Genomic DNA, 18,427 nt, shown 5'->3' with positions numbered 1-18,427 from the left:
GAAATACAGACCATGCTGAACGATTGTGTCACAGCACTATAATCATGCAATTAATCACCCGCCGCGCTGCCGCTGAGTGAAACATACAACACAAAACAAACTACCAAGAATGAATGCATGTACAATCATCAGCAAAACCTTCACACTAATGACAATATTGTTCTTGGATTTTACCACAAAAGCTGGTTACGTTGATTTTGTCGGGGTTTGCTCGATCAAGTACAAATCAATTATAAAAATGTCTTCGTGTACACTACATTGGGGTGTGCACGTTAAAGCCGGATCCCACGATTGACACTGAAAGGGTCTTTCCTGCCAAAATTGTTTGGACTTTTTTGTGTCGTCATTTTCTGATTCCAAAAACATATACATATGTTATATTTGGATTAAAAACAATCTCTGAAAATTAAAATATAAAAATTATGATCAAAATTAAATTTCCGAAATCGATTCAAAAACTATTTCACCTTATTCCTTGTCGGTTCCTGATTCCAAAAACATATAGATATGATATGTTTGGATTAAAAACACGCTCAGAAAGTTAAAACGAAGAGAGGTACAGTAATTAAGCGTGCTACGAAGCACAGCGCAACCGCTGCCGCGCCAAACAGGCTCGTCACTTTCACTGCCTTTTGCACTAGCGGCGGACTACGTTCAGTTTCATTCTGTGAGTTCCACAGCTTGACTAAATGTAGTAATTTCGCCTTACGCGACTTGTTGTTTTGTTTGTTTGCTTAACGCCCAGCCGACCACGAAGCCGGGCCATATCAGGGGGGTGCTGCTTTGACATATAACGTGCGCCACACACAAGACAGGAGTCGCAGCACAGGCTTCATGTCTCACCCAGTCACATAGTTATTCTGACACCGGACCAACCAGTCCTAGAACTAACCCCATAATGACCATAATGCCAGACGCCAGGCGGAGCAGCCACTAGATTGCCAATTTTAAAGTCTTAGGTATGACTCGGCCGGGGTTCGAACCCACGACCTCCCTGTTTAGGCTTAAAGATAACATGTCTGTGTCTTTCGCTCAGGATAAAAATGTCCACCAAATACCCGTGTGAATAATAGGCCCTTGAAAGGTAAATATGCGCCGAAATGGCAGCGATCTACTGGCCCAAAAAATTCCATCTCACACGGCATTCTGTAAAGGGCCTAGAGCCATAGGGTTAGGCACTTAAAAATATCCAGTTATTATTATTATTATTGTGCTGCCGAGCGCCTGTAGCTCAAGGGAGGTAAGTTATTATTCGTCGTCTTTTTCCTTATCAGTTATGCCCCCTCAAATACATCTAAAATGGCGTCTACTCGAAAATCTTCACGAGTCCGTGTTCCCAAAATCAAAGAAGATGCCGCCACTCCAACGAAACGGAGCAAAACAAATTCAGTAAGAACTTGTGTGTGTGTGTGTGTGTGTGTGTGTGTGTGTGTGTGTGTGTTTGTGTGTGTGAGAGAGAAAAAGAGAGATAGATATATTCATTATTCGTTCCACTTGACCTCGACTGCGCGACTTTTCGCTGACGACACAGCGTGCCATGCTGACGTCAAGACAGCAGCGGACCAAGAAAACCTCCAAACAGACCTCGACAGACTGGCGTCCTGGGAACAGAAGTGGAAGATGGCATTCCATCCTGCCAAATGCACCACCGTACACATGACCCGACGCCGTACCATCCTACCATACGAGTACCAGCTCCACGGCCAGAAACTCCAGGAGGAGACCCAGGCCAAGTACCTCGGCGTCACCCTGACCAAAGACCTGAAGTGGAACACCCACATCGCCAACATCACCACCAAGGCGAACAGAGCACTTGGCTTTGCTAGACGCAACATCAAGCTCAGCAACAAGAAGGTCAAGGCGGCTGCATACAAGGCACTAGTACAACCCATCCTAGAGTATGCCAGCCCAGTATGGGACCCACACACCGCTGAAGACAGTGCCTCTCTCGAAAAGGTCCAAAGAAGAGCAGCCAGATGGGTGTCGCATCGCTTCCGCCAGACCTCCAGCGTCAACAACATGCTCGAAGACCTTGAGTGGCCTACGCTTGAGAGCAGACAGAGGCGAGCGAGACTAACAACCTTCTACAAAGTCCACCACGACCTTGTCGCAGTGAAGAGCAACCACGCACCAAAGCCAAGCCCACCCAAGTGCACGACCAGGCAGATCCACGCTCTATCCTACGAAATCCCCCACTCTAGGACAGCCTACAGGCAGAAAACATTCTTCCCGCGCACCATTCCAGAGTGGAACCGCCTGCCTGTAGAAACTGCCACAGCGCCATCCCTGGCATCCTTTCAGGCCAGGCTGGCAACTCTCCACTGACCCATCATCCCCCCCCCCTACCCCCAACCTCCCCCCCCCCCCCCCTGAACTTCACCCCTGACCAAGCAATAGACCGGAACCACCATCACCCAAGCGTAGCAGATTCATCACCATGCTGATGTTGGCTACCTATCACTAAGAAGAAGAAGTAAGAAGACTTCCAGTGCCAGTGGTTTTACTCAGGGCTATACTCAGGGCTATGATACCTCTGTACGTGTTTGTGTGTGGTGTGTGTGTGTGTGTGTGCCAGAAAAAGAGAAGGATAGATATATTTGTTCCACTGCCAGCGGCACTGGTTTAGTGGTTTTACTCTCCATTAGAAACATGGAGTCATTAAATAAATAAATTTAAAACATCCCAAATATTACCACAAAGTAACATGTAAGAAACACAAATGTTTTGACTGACCTAAGCCCTTTGCTTCCGATTCCCCGACCGACCCTATTTTATCCTCCCAACCCAAGAATGTATTTTTGACCTTTTGTTAAAAAAGACAAAATTCGAATTTGTAGACTTTGAAAAGAAAGTTACTCTTCTCCAACACCCAAGTGACACAGCTCGGAAAATTTCTGATGTAAAAATATCACTTTTCTCCAAAGACCATTGATATCACCGGCCTTGCCCTTGTTGCTCTCGTGTAAACTCCACACTTCCCCCTCCCTTCCAAAGGACATCATCCTTTCGTACTTAACACTTAAGCCAAGGGGTCTAAATCGTTCTGAAAAATGGTATTTGAACTTAGAAATTTATATAACCGCAAAATCCTCCCTTTCCGTCATTCATGGGACATTACCACTCTGTGCACGTTTTTAAAGTAAGTGAAACCTGTTGAATTTCACCACATATTTCCTTCATTTGAAAGAAACTTACATGATTTTCTCACTCAAATAAGTGAACCGCTTTAGGGGATAGTCAGTGTAGAGTTTATGTATGCAAGATCAACATGGCCTGTGAGAAAATGGTCTTTGGTCAAGTTGGTAAAAAAATTAATACGACGGCCAATAAAAAGCCACATACGCCTGTGTAAATAAAAAGCATTATAAAATAAATTGTTTTGGCCTTGTTCTCAGAAACGAACATGTTTTTTGTCCTTATGTTTACCTGCAATGCCAAATATTTACCTGGTTCAGGAAAAGCGAACTTTTCAGCCTAACTTGTGAGTTAGATTTATGATTATAGAAAAATTTATAATTTCTGCAGGCAGCAGTTCCAGCAGCAACAACCACAGTGTCTCCGGCAACGCCTCCAGTAAGCGTGATCGTGAAGCCTCAGACAGTACTGGAGGTCCCAGCAGCTGCAACGACATCCTTCACCGCAATCAGCATCGTCTCTAGTACCCCCATCCCCATGGTGGTGGAGAGTGTGGCGGGCGCAGGGATGGACGACACTGATGTCAGCAACACAGGGACACCTGACCCTGCAGCAGATGACATGGCGGAGGAGAAGACAGCCACTGCTGTCTTTAAGGACCCAAACTTTGTGGTGGGTCTTTAAGGACCCAAACTTTGTGGTGGGTCTGCAAAATGTACACACTATGGCCAGGGGGATGTCTTAAAATGGGGTGGGGGCACTTTAATGGGTGGGGGACGGGAATGGCTCACTGTACAAAGCCGTCTAAACTTCTTTTTTTTAGACGATGAAGACAAGCCATATCTTTGCAACGTGATAGGGATACGTTCTCTTTGTCATGGAGGAAAAGAGAAACTCGGAATGGGGACCGAAGATAAACCAACATTGTGTGACTGAAGAAGTCTAATTGAACATTATTAAACATCAAACTGGTCTAAGTTTAAAAGAAACTACATTTCAAAGAAAAAAAGCGGTAGTTTGTTTATGTAGAAATTATGAAACTTAGGAGAATGAAAAGTTCAAAACCCAACCTTTCTGTGGATACAGGAAAAAGTATTTAGTGCTTCCTAAACATTCTTACATTCAGTTTAACTCTAATTTTTAATTATTACGTTGGGAAGAAACTTTGGAGCTTACTATATTTTGAAGGAAGTCTTTTTTGTGTGTTTGTTTTTTCCTTTTTGTTAAGCAATTTTCATGTATCAAATTACTGTCAAAATAAGTTTGTGTGTCTGTTGTTGATGTTTTTGTTTTAGGAGGATTTAGCACAGATAGATAACCTTGTGTGTCAGTGATGTAAGTAGAGGCATCTTAAAGGCACAGTAAGCCTCCCGTAAACCATCACAGATACTGTCAGGCTTTTACACACAGTACAAACACCCTTCCATTTGAACGCTCACCAAACGGGAACATCCCAGGTGCCCTACGTAAAGAGCGAGCAATTTTCAAAGAATTTATTTTTGCGTGGTTTATCTTACCCCTGAGCCATCGTGAACCCGTGTGATCAAGTTTCCCTTTTTCACAACGTAGTCGTCAGTAATTTGAATGCGACTCGCTGTGAGCTTATCTGCAATAGCACGTTATTAAGTACCTCTGACTATGCACGAAACAAACGGCTGTGGTTCACAAGAACTCTAGCGATGGCTTTTGACTGTTCAGAGGAACTGGCGATAGGTATAAACCGTCGTCTGCTACGAGAACCACGACCTTGCGTGACCCTGCTTCCGGGCTTTTCTTTTTTCAAACTTTCAAAACTTCGAATTGTACTGATCTTGTCTTGATGAAAAAAGAATTCTTTTATGATTTAAGAATGTTTGTGTAACAAGCTGTCAATTTATTATTTAGATTTTAAAAGTTAGGTCTAGCGCCAAAACGCACCACGGTCCGATTGTCTCTGACACTCTCTCCGCAAAATTAATTCTTTGAAAATTGCTCGCTCTTTACGTAGGGCACCTAGGATGTTCCCGTTTGGTGAGCGTTCAAATGGAAGAGTGTTTGTACTGTGTGTAACAGCCTGACAGTATCTGTGATGGTTTACGGGAGTCTTACTGTGCCTTTAACTCTTGACTATCCGAAGATACAGTGAAACCCCCCTTTTCCGACCTCCAAAAATCTGAGAAAATCAGGTCTTAAAAATGAGGAAGTCTTAAAATGGGGGTAAATTTACAAAGGTTATGAACAGAAAGTTTAAGAAAACAAGGTGCTTCGGTCTTAAAAGGGAGGGAGTCTTAAAAGGGGGGTTCCACTTTATTCTAAGGACAAGCCCTTTTATGCACTCAAAATAAAACCACAAACATGTTTATTGATTAAATTATCGTTGCATGTTGACAGAATTTTAAAAAGATCAATACTTTGCTTGCTATGACAATGGTTTTCCTGATATACTTTTGGTGTTCCCTGTGCTCTGTTCGCCATTGTAGCAAACTTTCGCAATTGACTATCAGGAATTTTTGCAAGCTGATATTTCAGCACAGCGAGTTCATTTTTTGTCTCATTACCCGCTAAAATGGCATCAAAAACTGCCTTTTATGCCTTCTGTGAGGATTGACACCTACATCGCTCAGCATGCCATAGCCTCCTTGGTAGCTAGACAAGATATGTGAACAAAACTGACTGATTTGGATGCAGATTTGATTGTTCTGTCTAAGGACATGCTAAACATGTTTCGTTTTAGCATTTCTGATTTTTTGTCGATTTTATCGCGGGAACCTTGATTTTGCGAATTTGATTTTGGGGGTGTCTGTGTTGTGGGTTTCACTGTATCGACACTACGTCATGTAAACTCAATCTGTTTTCTGAATAAGTTAGGGGAATAAACGGCCTTTCCAGTCATATAATTGGTTTTACGATAAACGGCCTCATCAGAAAGATCTGCCCTCAAACGCATGTGTAAAGTGTTTTATGACGAGTAGTGTAGAAGCCTTTATTCTTTTGTTGTTGTTGTTGAGTGTACCTACACATAATAACACTCGCAGGACCAGTTGCTACAAAGAAGTTGACTGTCATCCAATCGGGAACATAATGTGCATGACCATTTTTAATTACACTGCCATATATACTGATATAGACAGCCGACTCTGCCTGTGGAGGAAGCCTGTGTGCTGAATACTTTTATTTTATTTTAAATAAATGTTGTTTTTTCCATTTCTGTAGCATTCTAGCATTGGGGCAGCTGGATCAAAGCGAACTAGGGTGTGGAAAAATTTAAAGCAGATCATCACCACAGAAAGATCTCTACCATGGGAACCTACTGATGTCACATGTAAGTCCACATGTACACTATCCCTATTGTAATTGTATAAAATGAATAGAGAACGAGAGAGAGAGAAAGAGAGTTTTTGCAAGTTTTGATTGCATGAGTATTACTCAAATGTTTTTGTGTGTATTTGTGGTTTAGGTAGCGATCTGTGTGTAACTGCTGTGAAATCTGTTTTATTATTCAGCATCATATTTCTTCCCACAGATAGCTCCATAGAAGGTCCACCATCTTTCAAGCCCGCCAAAAAGTATTCTGATCTCTCAGGATTAGAAGTAAGTGGTTTATATATCTGTCTCTGTGTGTGTGTGTGTGTCTCTATATGGATTGGACTAGAATAAGCCAAAATAGCCCTCTTCACTTGACTGATTCATCATTAAACCGACAGGTCATTCGATTCCACTCTTAAATAGCATACCAAAATATATCAATAGGTCAGTTGACTGCCAGTCAGAATGTCCAATCATTTTAAATTTGAATGTGTCAGTGACTGATGACCAATGCCTGCCTGAAGCCTACTTATATGTGTGAGAAAGGTTACAAGGGGAGAAAATTGCCTGTGCTCTAGGACAATTTTAACATCTTGATAGTATCCCTTTGTACAGTTACACCACTCACTGGATGTCCGTAAGAAGCGACTTGTTTTGAAAAGTTACCAAAATGTGTCATTTCGCTAGATGCAGATGCACTTTAGTAGTAAAATACCCAACCCTGTACATAAATTAATAACGTATTTAGGTTGTTTTGGGGATATTCGTGCGAGGGAGATCCCAGAAAATGAGGTCCAAAGATAACGGAAAACAGAAACCAATTAAATTCACAAATTTCAACCAACATTATACTTATGTATGTATATAAGGTTGGGAATACAGTGGAACCCCCCCCCCCCCCGCGGGTTAGGGGGAAGAATTTACCCGATGCTCCCCAGCATGTCGTAAGAGGCGACTAACGGATTCTGTTTCTCTTTTTACCCTCGTTAAGTGTTTCTTGTATAGAATATTATAGTCAATTTTTGTAAAGATTTTAGTCAAGCAGTATGTAATAAATGTTAAGTCCTTTGTACTGGAAACTTGCATTCTCCCAGTAAGGTAATACATTGTACTACTTGCAAGCCCCTGGAGCAAATTTTTGATTAGTGCTTTTGTGAACAAGAAACAATTGACAAGTGGCTCTATCCCATCTCCCCCCTTTCCCAAATAAAGAAAGAAAAGTAAAGTGGAACCCCCCCTGTTAAGACCTAAAAAAATCTGCAAACATTTTCTTTAAAATGGAGGGAGTAAATTTTATTCAGGTTATGAACAGAAAATGTGAAAAAGCAAGGTCTTAACAGGGGGTAGGTCTTAAATAATGGGGGTCTTCAAAGGGGGTTCCGCTGTCTAAAGTCATGTGATGGCATGCTTCCTTTTAGGTTAACCCAAACTGAAGATACTTCTTTTGATGAAAAAAATGGCAAGAAAAGAAATGAAATTGGAAGAGCACTGTTATGTCCACAGAGTGCTCAAAAGCGAAATGCGCTTTGAAGAAAATCTGACTGGATGATGTGCAATTCAGGGAATACATGTATCTGAGGGAAAAACCACTGTCAACTTACCCTGGTTGTAGGGGGCCTTGGAAGATTTGGCAAGACTATTTTTGATGCGAATGCAGTGCTGCAGTTATTTTTTTTGCTTTGTCATTTCCACACCGAGCGTTTGAAAACATGTGCCCCTACCGTCGCACGCTCCCGCAGTGGGGCACTGCGGTTATGAAATTAAAGGCCCCTCCTGTTTTTGGAACCGCAGGAGCTTTCTAGTTTGCTGTTAGGTAGATTTTTGGTTCCTCTTTCCTGTCATGCTCTCTTTTTCTTCGTGAATTCTTTTCTTTTTTCTGCCTTCTTGCTCATTCACCTGTATTTTTTCCAAAAATCTCTTCTCTTGCCGCTTGTCTCGCGATTCATGTATAGTTTAATCTGTTAGTGTTCTGATGTAAGTCCAGCAGTAGATAGGTTAAGCCTATTTTAACATACTGGAAACTGGTAATCTTCCAGTAGGTATTAATTTAGTTTTACTAAAGCCTGCTGGGACACAAGTAATGGGTTAGTGCATTTGTAAACAGGAATCCCTTGACAAGTGGCCCCCTTCATCCCCCCCTTCCTCGTCCTGATATGGCTCTGCGTAGTCGGCTGGACGTTAAGCAACAAATAAACAAACAAACAAACCGTCGCACGCTATATTGTTAACAGACCTTAAATCTTTTATTTCGAATTTGGCAAGGTTGATAGGGTGAACTATGGACAGCATTTAATGTCAGAGAGAAAGAAAGTGCCTGTCTCAGTTCCTAAAGGGTGTCTTTGTTGTTGCAGGCTCTATACACAGACCCACAGACTAAACTGCGCTACGCCACAGCTGATGAGTTCACGAGAGCCAGGACGCTACCCAGTGATTTGGTGACTGGATACTTGGCCTTACGGAAAGCGTCCGGTCCTGTACCTTGATGATACCTCTGTGTTGGTGTGTGTGTGTATGTGTGTGTGTGTGTGTCTGTGTGTGTTGGGTGTGTCAGTGTTCATGTATGTGCATGGTGCATGTTTCAGTGTGTGTGTGGCTATGTGTGCTGTGTTGTATTTTTCTGTGTATTATCTGACTCAAGGATGGCCTTCATTGTGAGGATGAATAAAGAATACATTTTTGCTTATGTTTTAAATCTTTGTCTGTCAATTGAATTGTATGACTACTTGCTAATAACACTGACTGTAATGATAATAATAATAATAAAATTATTAAATAGCTTTTCTATAGTGCAAGCCCCCCCTCCCCCAAAAGCTACAAGAGATTTACACTTACATTTTCACAATCGTAAAGAACAACGAGTGGCATAAAGCGATGTGAAAACATTCAGTCAATCCGTTGGCCTAAAAACAGACTGTAATAATAATAATAAATAGCTTTTCTATAGCGCAAGCCCCAAAAATAGCTATAACAGCTTTACACTAGCATTTCCAAAATTGTAAAGAACAACTAGTTGCATAAAGCGATGAGAAAACATTCAGTCAATCCGTCGGCCTAAAAGATTGAAAATGAGCATACTGAGACAAGTTAGTCCAGCGCTGGTCTAAACCCATCCCAATCGGGGTGTGTGAGCACTTGTGTGAATGGCTGTGTATGGCTTTGTGTGTTAGTATGAAGGATGCACCAACCAGTTTTTATTGTTGGCTTATATTTTTGTCATACCCATGTAGATATCTGCTGTTTTCTTTTAGAAGATACAATACATGGTTGGAAGGACTATGAACTGCAATGGATTTATGGTGACTTTGTTTTAAATATCTGATAAACAAAGGGAAGTAAGCGCTTTAATGCATACAACATGTGTAATAGAGTAAGTGAGAGTTATCCGGAACCATTCTCCTGGCACCTGAGAGAATAACAAGCATTGAAATGAACAAGCGACTTTCATCCATTTGTTTTGTTTTAAATAGGTAGGTCCCTTGTGCACTCTTGTTTTTATGTAAAAAGAAAAGTTTTCAACAACAACAATGCGAGGAAACATTTAAGACAAAACTTAATGAATGGTTTTCTTGAATAGAGAGTACTGCACAATTAAAACAATGAAGTATGGTAAAAAATAAAATCATGATTTTGGCACACGTCAGTGATCTTACAACTTCATCCAAGACATAAGAGCAGTTGTCTGAGAAGTCACAGCCAAGTTTTAAGGTTATGGTTTTTCACTTTTGTACAGGCTTATTATAGATGGACTTAGTAATAAGGTGCTGTGTGAAAGAATGTTTGATTTTGTAGTAAAAGCCAAGAAAATTCCCCTCAAATATTGTTAATGGGGCAAGGCAGACTTAAAATCTAGAATTACATTGTTTTAGTCTATAAATGGAAATTATCTATGAATGAGAAGATTAGATATCCTCAGATAGTACATCTTTAGGCAATCCGCGTGTGTGATGTCATTATTCCGTTTCGAACTGTGCACCTTTTCAGTCAATTTGAGGGAGTGTTTTGGTCAGGTAGCTAGTTTCATGCAGTTCACGGTCGTATTCCAGGAGACTTGGGACGAGAGGGATACGAGAGTGTGTGTCTGTCTGTATGTTTGTGTGGATCTATGTATGTATGTATGTATGGATGTATGTATGTATGTATGTATGTACTAGATGAATACCCGCTTCGCCGGGTACGGCTGCGCCGGGAAGAAGTCGAGCCGAATACCCGGCTGTGCCGGGGACCCGGCTATGCCGGGTGTACGCCGGCTTTGCCGGCGCACCGCACGGAGGAAGGGAGATAATCGCGGCTGAAAACACTGGAGAAGATAAGGAAGAGTTACTGGGAATGGATCCAGAGAAAAACCAAAATCGGTTCAGCGCTGCGCGCTGAGAGCACGTGTTGAAATATCTCATCGATGAGGTTGTGTCCGGGGTGTAGCTGAATACGGTCTCCAAATTTGAAAAAGATCCACCGAGAACTTTGGCCGTGCATCGCGGACACACACACACACACACACACACAGACAGACAGACAGACAGACACAAGTCGTATATATATATATATAGATGTATGTATGTATGTATGTATGTATGTGTGTGTGTGTGTATGTATGTATGTATGTGTGTGTGTGTGTGTGTATGTATGTGTGTGTGTATGTATGTGTGTGTGTGTGTGTGTGTGTGTGTGTGTGTGTACGTGTGAGTGTGTTGAAGAATGACCCAATGTGCTCAATTTCAATCATTTAGGCTGACAGATTGACTGAATCATTGTTTTCATATTGCTTTACACGACTTGTTATCTTTCACATGCCAGCGGCACTCCCAGGCATGAGTACATTACTAGGTCCACCCAGAGCATGAAGGAATCATGGCCACACCTAATGAATCGTGCTCACTCTGATTGCCAGCACGACATGACGTTTGTTACGCGTGATTGTTCTGAAAAGTGACTATTACATGATTGTTCTGAAAGTCTACGATTTATTTCATCGTAATCATGTAAGCCCTCATACGTGATTGTTCTGAAAGCTTACTAATTTACATGATTGTTCTGAAACTCTACTAAAGGTAAACTTGCTTCACCTGTGAAATGTTGTCAGATATGGAACAAAAATAATGTATACCCCTACCCCTGGTGGTTGCTGTGTAATAAAAAAAAAGTGTCACTGAAAACAGATGTGCTAATAAATGTAGCTTTCATGTGTGTGTGGGCTGGGTGGCCGAGTGGTAACGCACTTGCGCTCGGAAGCGAGAGGTTGCGAGTTCGACCCTGGGTCAGGGCGTTAGCAATTTTCTCCCCCCTTTCCTAACCTAGGTGGTGGGTTCAAGTGCTAGTCTTTTGGATGAGACGAAAAACCGAGGTCCCTTAGTGTACACTACATTGGGGTGTGCACGTTAAAGATCCCACGATTGACAAAAGGGTCTTTCCTGGCAAAATTGTATAGGCATAGATAAAAATGTCCACCAAAATACCCGTGTGACTTGGAATAATAGGCCGTGAAAAGTAGGATATGCGCCAAAATGGCTGCGATCTGCTGGCCGATGTGAATGCGTGATGTATTGTGTAAAAAATTCCATCTCGCACGGCATAAATAAATCCCTGCGCCTTGAATATGTGCGCGATATAAATTGCATAAAAAAATATTAAAAAAATAAAAAACTGTACCCACGGAATACGCGCGATATAAGCCTCATATTGATTGATTGATTGTGTATGTGTGGTGTGTGTGTGCGTATGTACTCAGTGCACTGGCGTGGGGGATGGGGGGGGGGAGGGGGGGCAGCTGTTCCTGGGGGGGGGGGGGGGGGGGGGCAAACATGTCTTTTGCCCCCCCCCCCCCCCCCCCCCCCCCCCTAACATTTAGGATGACAAAAATATTCACAGAGAGAGAGAGAGAGAGATTGAGAGAGAGAGTTGATAAACAAAAGCCCCCCCACACACACAAAAAGAAGTATATTGTCTCGCGTGCAAGAACGTTATAGCCCAGACTCCCCACTCATCTCGCAACCCCGGACATCTCCTCACGTCTCTCATCCCCTCTCCACTTGAATTTTTAGTTCATAAAAAAAAGTTTCATTTGTGAAAATTATTTGTTGTGCCTTTCGTCTTTAAAGGGGCAAAAAGTAGCTTCCACTTTGACCATCTCTTTGCCATGCCTTTCGATCCATTTTGGTGACCTAGCCACCTAAGCATGGCAAAGAAGAAAATTCAAAAGTTTCTATGTGTCCCTTTGAACCTTTAACTTGAATTTTGAGTTGGGAATACTCAAGAAGAATCATTACATTTTTGAAGATTATAAATAATTTTTGTCTTTGAACATTTAATTTCAATTTTGTGTTGAGAACAATAAAGAAGACATGTTCAATGTATGAAACGTATTACTTGTTGAATTTGTATTCATTGGGCGGGGGTTCATTGTATCAAAATAGTGTTCCATTTACATACAGACATACACACAGACAGACGGACAAAGTGAATCCAGTATACCCCCTCCAACTTCATTTGGCTGGGGTATAAATATCAATATCACTTAAGATTGAGTATTATTGTATCAAAATAGTGTTCCATATACATACAGACATACACACAGACAGATGGACAAAGTGAATCCAGCATACCCCCCTCCAACTTCGTTGGGCAGGGGTATGCATATTGTTCCATATCTGACAACATTTCACGGATGAAGCAAGTTCACCTTTAGTAGAGTTTCAGAACAATCATGTAAATTAGTAAGCTTTCAGAACAATCACGTATGAGGGCTTACATGATTACGATGAAATAAATAGTAGACTTTCAGAATAATCATGTAATAGTCACTTTTCAGAACAATCACGCGTACCAGACGTTGTGGTCACAATGATGGTTCATGCACATGAGGAAGCAGCAACACGTCGGCAGCGTGTCCTTCAAAGGACAGCGAGGCTCTCGATGGTGAAGGGATGGGGTGGATGGTGTGACCTCAGATCAACGTGTGACCTCAGATCAACATGGGACAGTGGACATGGGTTCCCTGCATTCACTTTTAACACGATCAGACATCTCAGGTGTTTAAGGGTGTGTAAGATCGCTTGAATAGTGTTATATTCAAGATGTCTTTGCAGACGTAGATTTGTCCTAAAAAGGGGCTGACTTTGGCAGGGGTGGGGTGGGGTGGGGGTTTGACTGATAATCAAAAGGTACATCACCGACTACGCATGCTCGTGCATTCACAGATACTACCAACCAGAACTTCTTCAACAGTTATTTATTTAGTAGATTAAAGTCGCATTCAAATCCTGCTGCTGCGTCTTTCAAATAGTTAACTACACGCTTGCCTGCAATGTGCTAGCGTGTGTGTTCCCTAGCTACTGAATCAGCAGCTACATTTAATGGATTCTGTCTCCTTTGAATCCAAATGGGACGGCGCTAAAAAGGACTATGCGGCTACAAGGTCACCCCATGCAGATGAACTCGAAGCAATCAGTCACTCGTTCCTCAAAGACCAGCTCTCGATGTGGAGTGTGACTGGTCATCGCTACGCACAATAACTCGGACACCGACCCTGCATGACCTAGCATTCATTGTGACCACTGGCCGATGATTTGCTCTCATCCCAGCTTCTGTCAGAACTGATCAAACCCAGCAGACGTTCGTGGTCACTTTATAATGGAACAAAGCTAATTCGACCATCTCAATCAGCAATGAAGATTGGCTGACCGTTGGAAGGACTAAATGTGGAACGTTTGATCATCTGCATGCATGATGAGCTGGCTGTGAAGGGCATCGTGTGAAGATGCTGGACTTCAGCTTGTCAATATATACTGAATATTCTGCCCGTATGTGGACTTCCGATTGTCAATATATAGAGATATTGCCCGTCTGCAGACTTCAGCTTGTTAATATATAGTTATTGCCTGCATTCTGAACACAAATTGCAGAAACAAGTACACCCCAAAGAGCGCAAATAGAATTAAAAAAACACAACAACAATTAACCGTGGAAGTCGAGCTGGGAGACTGAACGTGAATTGTGCACTTCCCCTTTGAGAAAATAAAATTATTTCAGATCAAGCTACATGTACAAAGGTAGGGAAAACTTTGGGACATACATTTTTAGTCCTTTCAATGCTTGTGATGAATGCCATCAAAAGAAGACTGAACTAAATGTATTCTCTTGATTGTTTTCATTTAATTTTGCTATGCAAGAAATGACCACGTATAATTATACATTTTCTGGCTGTTCAGATCGTTTGTGTGTATTTAAATCCGTGTCACATCTTCTGGTTTCCGTGTTAAAGGAATTTGTTAACAATTAAGATACCACTGGCGTAACATGGAATCCACTGGACCCATGTCTGGAGAACGACCCTGGTACACGTAGGTGTGGGTAGTGACAATTGTAATGGGAAGGAATTCCGAGCGTCCGACCGGAATCTTGTTGGCTGGTCGAGGAGAAAAAGACCGTTGGTCGCTCGGACTGTATAAAACAGGCGGCAGCCTGTGCCGGACGAAAGCATGAGCGTGAATGAAGGGACGGACACTGATTGACCCATAAGGCCGGCCAGCGTGAAAGGTCATTAGACCCGCTTCCGGACGAGGTGGCCGCGTGTTAGTATTTCATTACCGGGGGCTGGACACTGATCCATGGCGTCTATCTGTCTTGCTGGACGCTAGCTGTTGCCTTCTGCCTCACACAGTTTGCTCTGCAACACCCGTCTGTTTGCCTCTGTCTCGGTCAGGGCGCACGTGACAGAAATACAGAGCTAATCGTCGTGCTTTTGGTAGTTCGGTGTTGGGCGCTCTGCTTGTTTTTCAACAGTCGTTGTTGTTCAACAATCGCTGTTGTTGTTCCACAGTCTACGTTGTTGTAGAACATCCTTCACTCGTTGACACGATGTGATTCGTGCTGCTGATGTCACAAGACCGCAAGCAAACACGAGCAGAACACGGTCTTGTTTGGTCAATGGCCCGTTGTTGAGATGAACCGTTGGTTGGGATGGTCAGGTTGTCACAGTGTTAGATAGACCACACCATATTCAATTCGTTTTTGCTGTTATCGTTCGTTCAGATGTCCATATCTGGCAGTATATTGACCACAGTGTTGACGCGATGGACGGAGTTTCGTGCCGAGTCCCCAGTGATGAGGATTTTGTAGTCAGCTTCTGCTGTGGGTGTGGGTACGGCGACGTGAAACGGAGTTGCGAGGCGTGGAGGACATACACCGACCGTGACGCGTCAAAGACGTGTTGACCGGTGTGACGTTTTCATCTTTCGCCGTGGTGATATTTCGATTCTCGGCCTCGTTGATCTAGTATAAACTCTACACTGAACAAAAAAACACCCTTCGATAGTACTGATGAGCGACCTTGTGTACCTTACATTCATGGGGCCAAATTTGTCCAACCAATTTTTTTTTTATTTAACTTAGAAATTTGATTCATCCTAAAATGTTTCCCTTCTTACTCAAGGGACGTAACCACTCGGTACACGTTTTCGAATAAATCGATTTTGGGGGTAAAATCTATTACATTTCACCACCAATTTTCTTCACATGCAAGAAACTGACATGCTTTTCGTCCATAAATAATTTCACTTCTTAATTTTACCAGGAAACAACATTTCAGTCTTGAGTATATATCGAGGGGGAAATATGTACACAGGCGAAAGATGAAATCGTGACACCGGCTGTGAATCCGTAGTCGGACAGGCCGGTACGAGCTCCTCATTTTGGAGGAATTCCCCCTCTACCCTTAACACATTTTATTTACTGTGAAGCAGTTAAAAAGCACCATGGGCGAACAGGGCACCCCCTGTATCTATTATCTCTTCAGCCAGGAATGAGAACGCTTCTGAAACCAATGACAATTTTGAAATGTTTTTGCCGATTCTCATTAATTCATTCATGATTTATTTTTGTCTTCATTTAGACGCAAAAAAAAACCTCAAAGACTTTGCCGTGTTTACCCCTGTTTCGTTTTGTTGGGATTGCATAAGAGAAACCAGAAAACTGCATTTGTGTTTTGAGAGAGAATCAGAATGTTTTATTCACGAAAACACATGTTTATAGTGAAAGGGTGTTGATCAATCCAAGATTTAACATCAGTGATAGAGATAGAGAGAGAGAGAGAGCCAGCCAAGGACACAAACACACGATTTGCTTCTTATTGTGCCTTGGCCGCATAGTTTTTAATGTTAGCATGTCGTAATAAAACACTCATGCAGATGAAAGGGTGAATCCAAGGTTTCTAGCTGATGGTGAGAAAAGAATGTCGGTGTTTCCTATTTGAACAGAAACAGGTTGGGGAGAGGGAAATGTAGTGTTCTTCTTTTTGCACAGTAAGACTTCAGTCTTATCATCATTCAGCTTGAGTTTGTTATCGACCATCCAAGATTTAACATCAGTGATGCATGTCTGAATGGTCTGGATGGCGGAATGTGTCTCTGCAGGGGGACTGGGTTTATACAGCTGGGTGTCATCAGCAAAAGACTGATTTAAAACAGAATGGTTTTGAATCAGTGTGGATAGGGGCTCAGTGTACATGATGAAAAGGATGGGACCGAGTACTGAACCTTGAGGAACGCCGAAAGAAAGTGGGGCTGGAGCAGACATCTGGCCATCGACAAGCACAGCCTGAGTCCTGCCAATGAGATAGGACTCAAGCCATGCTAGCGGTGGACCGGAGATGCCGTACAGAGTCTGAAGTCTATGGAGATGCGTGACATGGTCAATCCTGTCGAACGCTGCAGAAAGGTCAAGTAGGGTAAGCACTGACACATCACCACCATCCAGAGCAGACAGAATGTCACTGATTACTTTAAGTAGGGCTGTTTCAGTACAGTGAGAAGGGCGATAAGCGGACTGAGAGTGCGAGATCAAATCATGGGTGTTCAAATATGACAACAGCTGCTTCAAAACTACCTTTTCAAAAACTTTGGACAAGAATGATCAATTAGATACAGGACGATAGTTCTTCAAAATATTGACATCAAGACTAGGTTTTTTGAGAAGTGGTTTGACAAGTGCAGTTTTGAACAATGATGGAAAAACACCAGATAACAGGCTATCATTGACAATTTGAGTAAGAGTTGGCAACAACACATCAAGATTCTCAAAAAGCAGTGGTGTGGGTATGGCATCAAGTGGACAAGTTGTTGGTTTGGACTTTAGAATAATGGATCTAAGGTCTTTTTCACTGATTGGCTGAAATGATGGAAAAGAACAATCAGTGGGAACATCAACATGACTGGAGGAAGCAGAATGTGCACCCATCTGATCAAGTTCAGAACGAATATCTGAAACCTTCTTTATAAAATAATCACTGAATACATCTGGCAGCTGACTAGCGGGGAAAACAGTGGGAAGTGGGGATACCTTACTGCGGCCGGTCAACCGGCTGCAAATATCGAAACGTTTTTTGCTTGAATCGCAAGCAATAATCTGGGTTTGGAGGAAGGTTGTCTTTGCTGCGTGTACTAACTTAGTTACAATGTCCTTTGCTCCTTGAAATATTTGTTTTTGGACAGTAAGACCAGTCTTGAGATACCTGCGCTCAGCACGCCTACGGTCACATTTGGCATCACGCAGGTGGGGTGGGCAGAGTGAGGTGGGCAGAGTGAGGTGTGGGCCGCGGAAGGGGGGTTTGTTTGTTTTGTTTTGCTTAACGCCCAGCCGACCACGAAGGGCCATATCAGGGCGGTGCTGCTTTGACATATAACGTGCGCCACACACAAGACAGAAGTCGCAGCACAGGCTTCATGTCTCACCCAGTCACATTATTCTGACACCGGACCAACCAGTCCTACCACTAACCCCATAATGCCAGACGCCAGGCGGAGCAGCCACTAGATTGCCAATTTTAAAGTCTTAGGTATGACCCGGCCGGGGTTCGAACCCACGACCTCCCGATTACGGGGCGGACGCCTTACCACTAGGCCAACCGTGCCGGTCGGAAGGGGGGATGGGGTACGTGATCATCGTGGTCAGACTAGGGGAGAGAAGGGATGGGTGGGTGTGAACAGTGATCAAGGATGGAGAAGAGATAAATGAA

The 18,427-nt window shown here is 42.8% G+C and overlaps 1 protein-coding gene across 1 annotated transcript; it reads left to right on the top strand.

Annotated features, from left to right (window-relative positions):
* The first annotated feature begins 1,257 nt into the window (after positions 1–1,257).
* LOC138982378 (INO80 complex subunit C-like) lies at positions 1,258–9,112 on the top strand. Its single transcript, XM_070355641.1, has 5 exons — positions 1,258–1,389; positions 3,526–3,807; positions 6,328–6,436; positions 6,638–6,705; positions 8,772–9,112. Exons 1-5 carry the CDS (start codon positions 1,300–1,302, stop codon positions 8,901–8,903), a joined length of 681 nt encoding a protein of 226 aa, XP_070211742.1. The 5' UTR covers positions 1,258–1,299; the 3' UTR covers positions 8,904–9,112.
* The last annotated feature ends 9,315 nt before the right edge of the window (positions 9,113–18,427 follow it).

Source organism: Littorina saxatilis, linkage group LG12 (assembly GCF_037325665.1).
Source record: "Littorina saxatilis isolate snail1 linkage group LG12, US_GU_Lsax_2.0, whole genome shotgun sequence".
NCBI lineage: Eukaryota > Metazoa > Mollusca > Gastropoda > Littorinimorpha > Littorinidae > Littorina > Littorina saxatilis.
The sequence above is the reverse complement of the archived record's forward strand: the minus strand, read 5'-3'. Positions and strand labels throughout refer to the sequence as shown.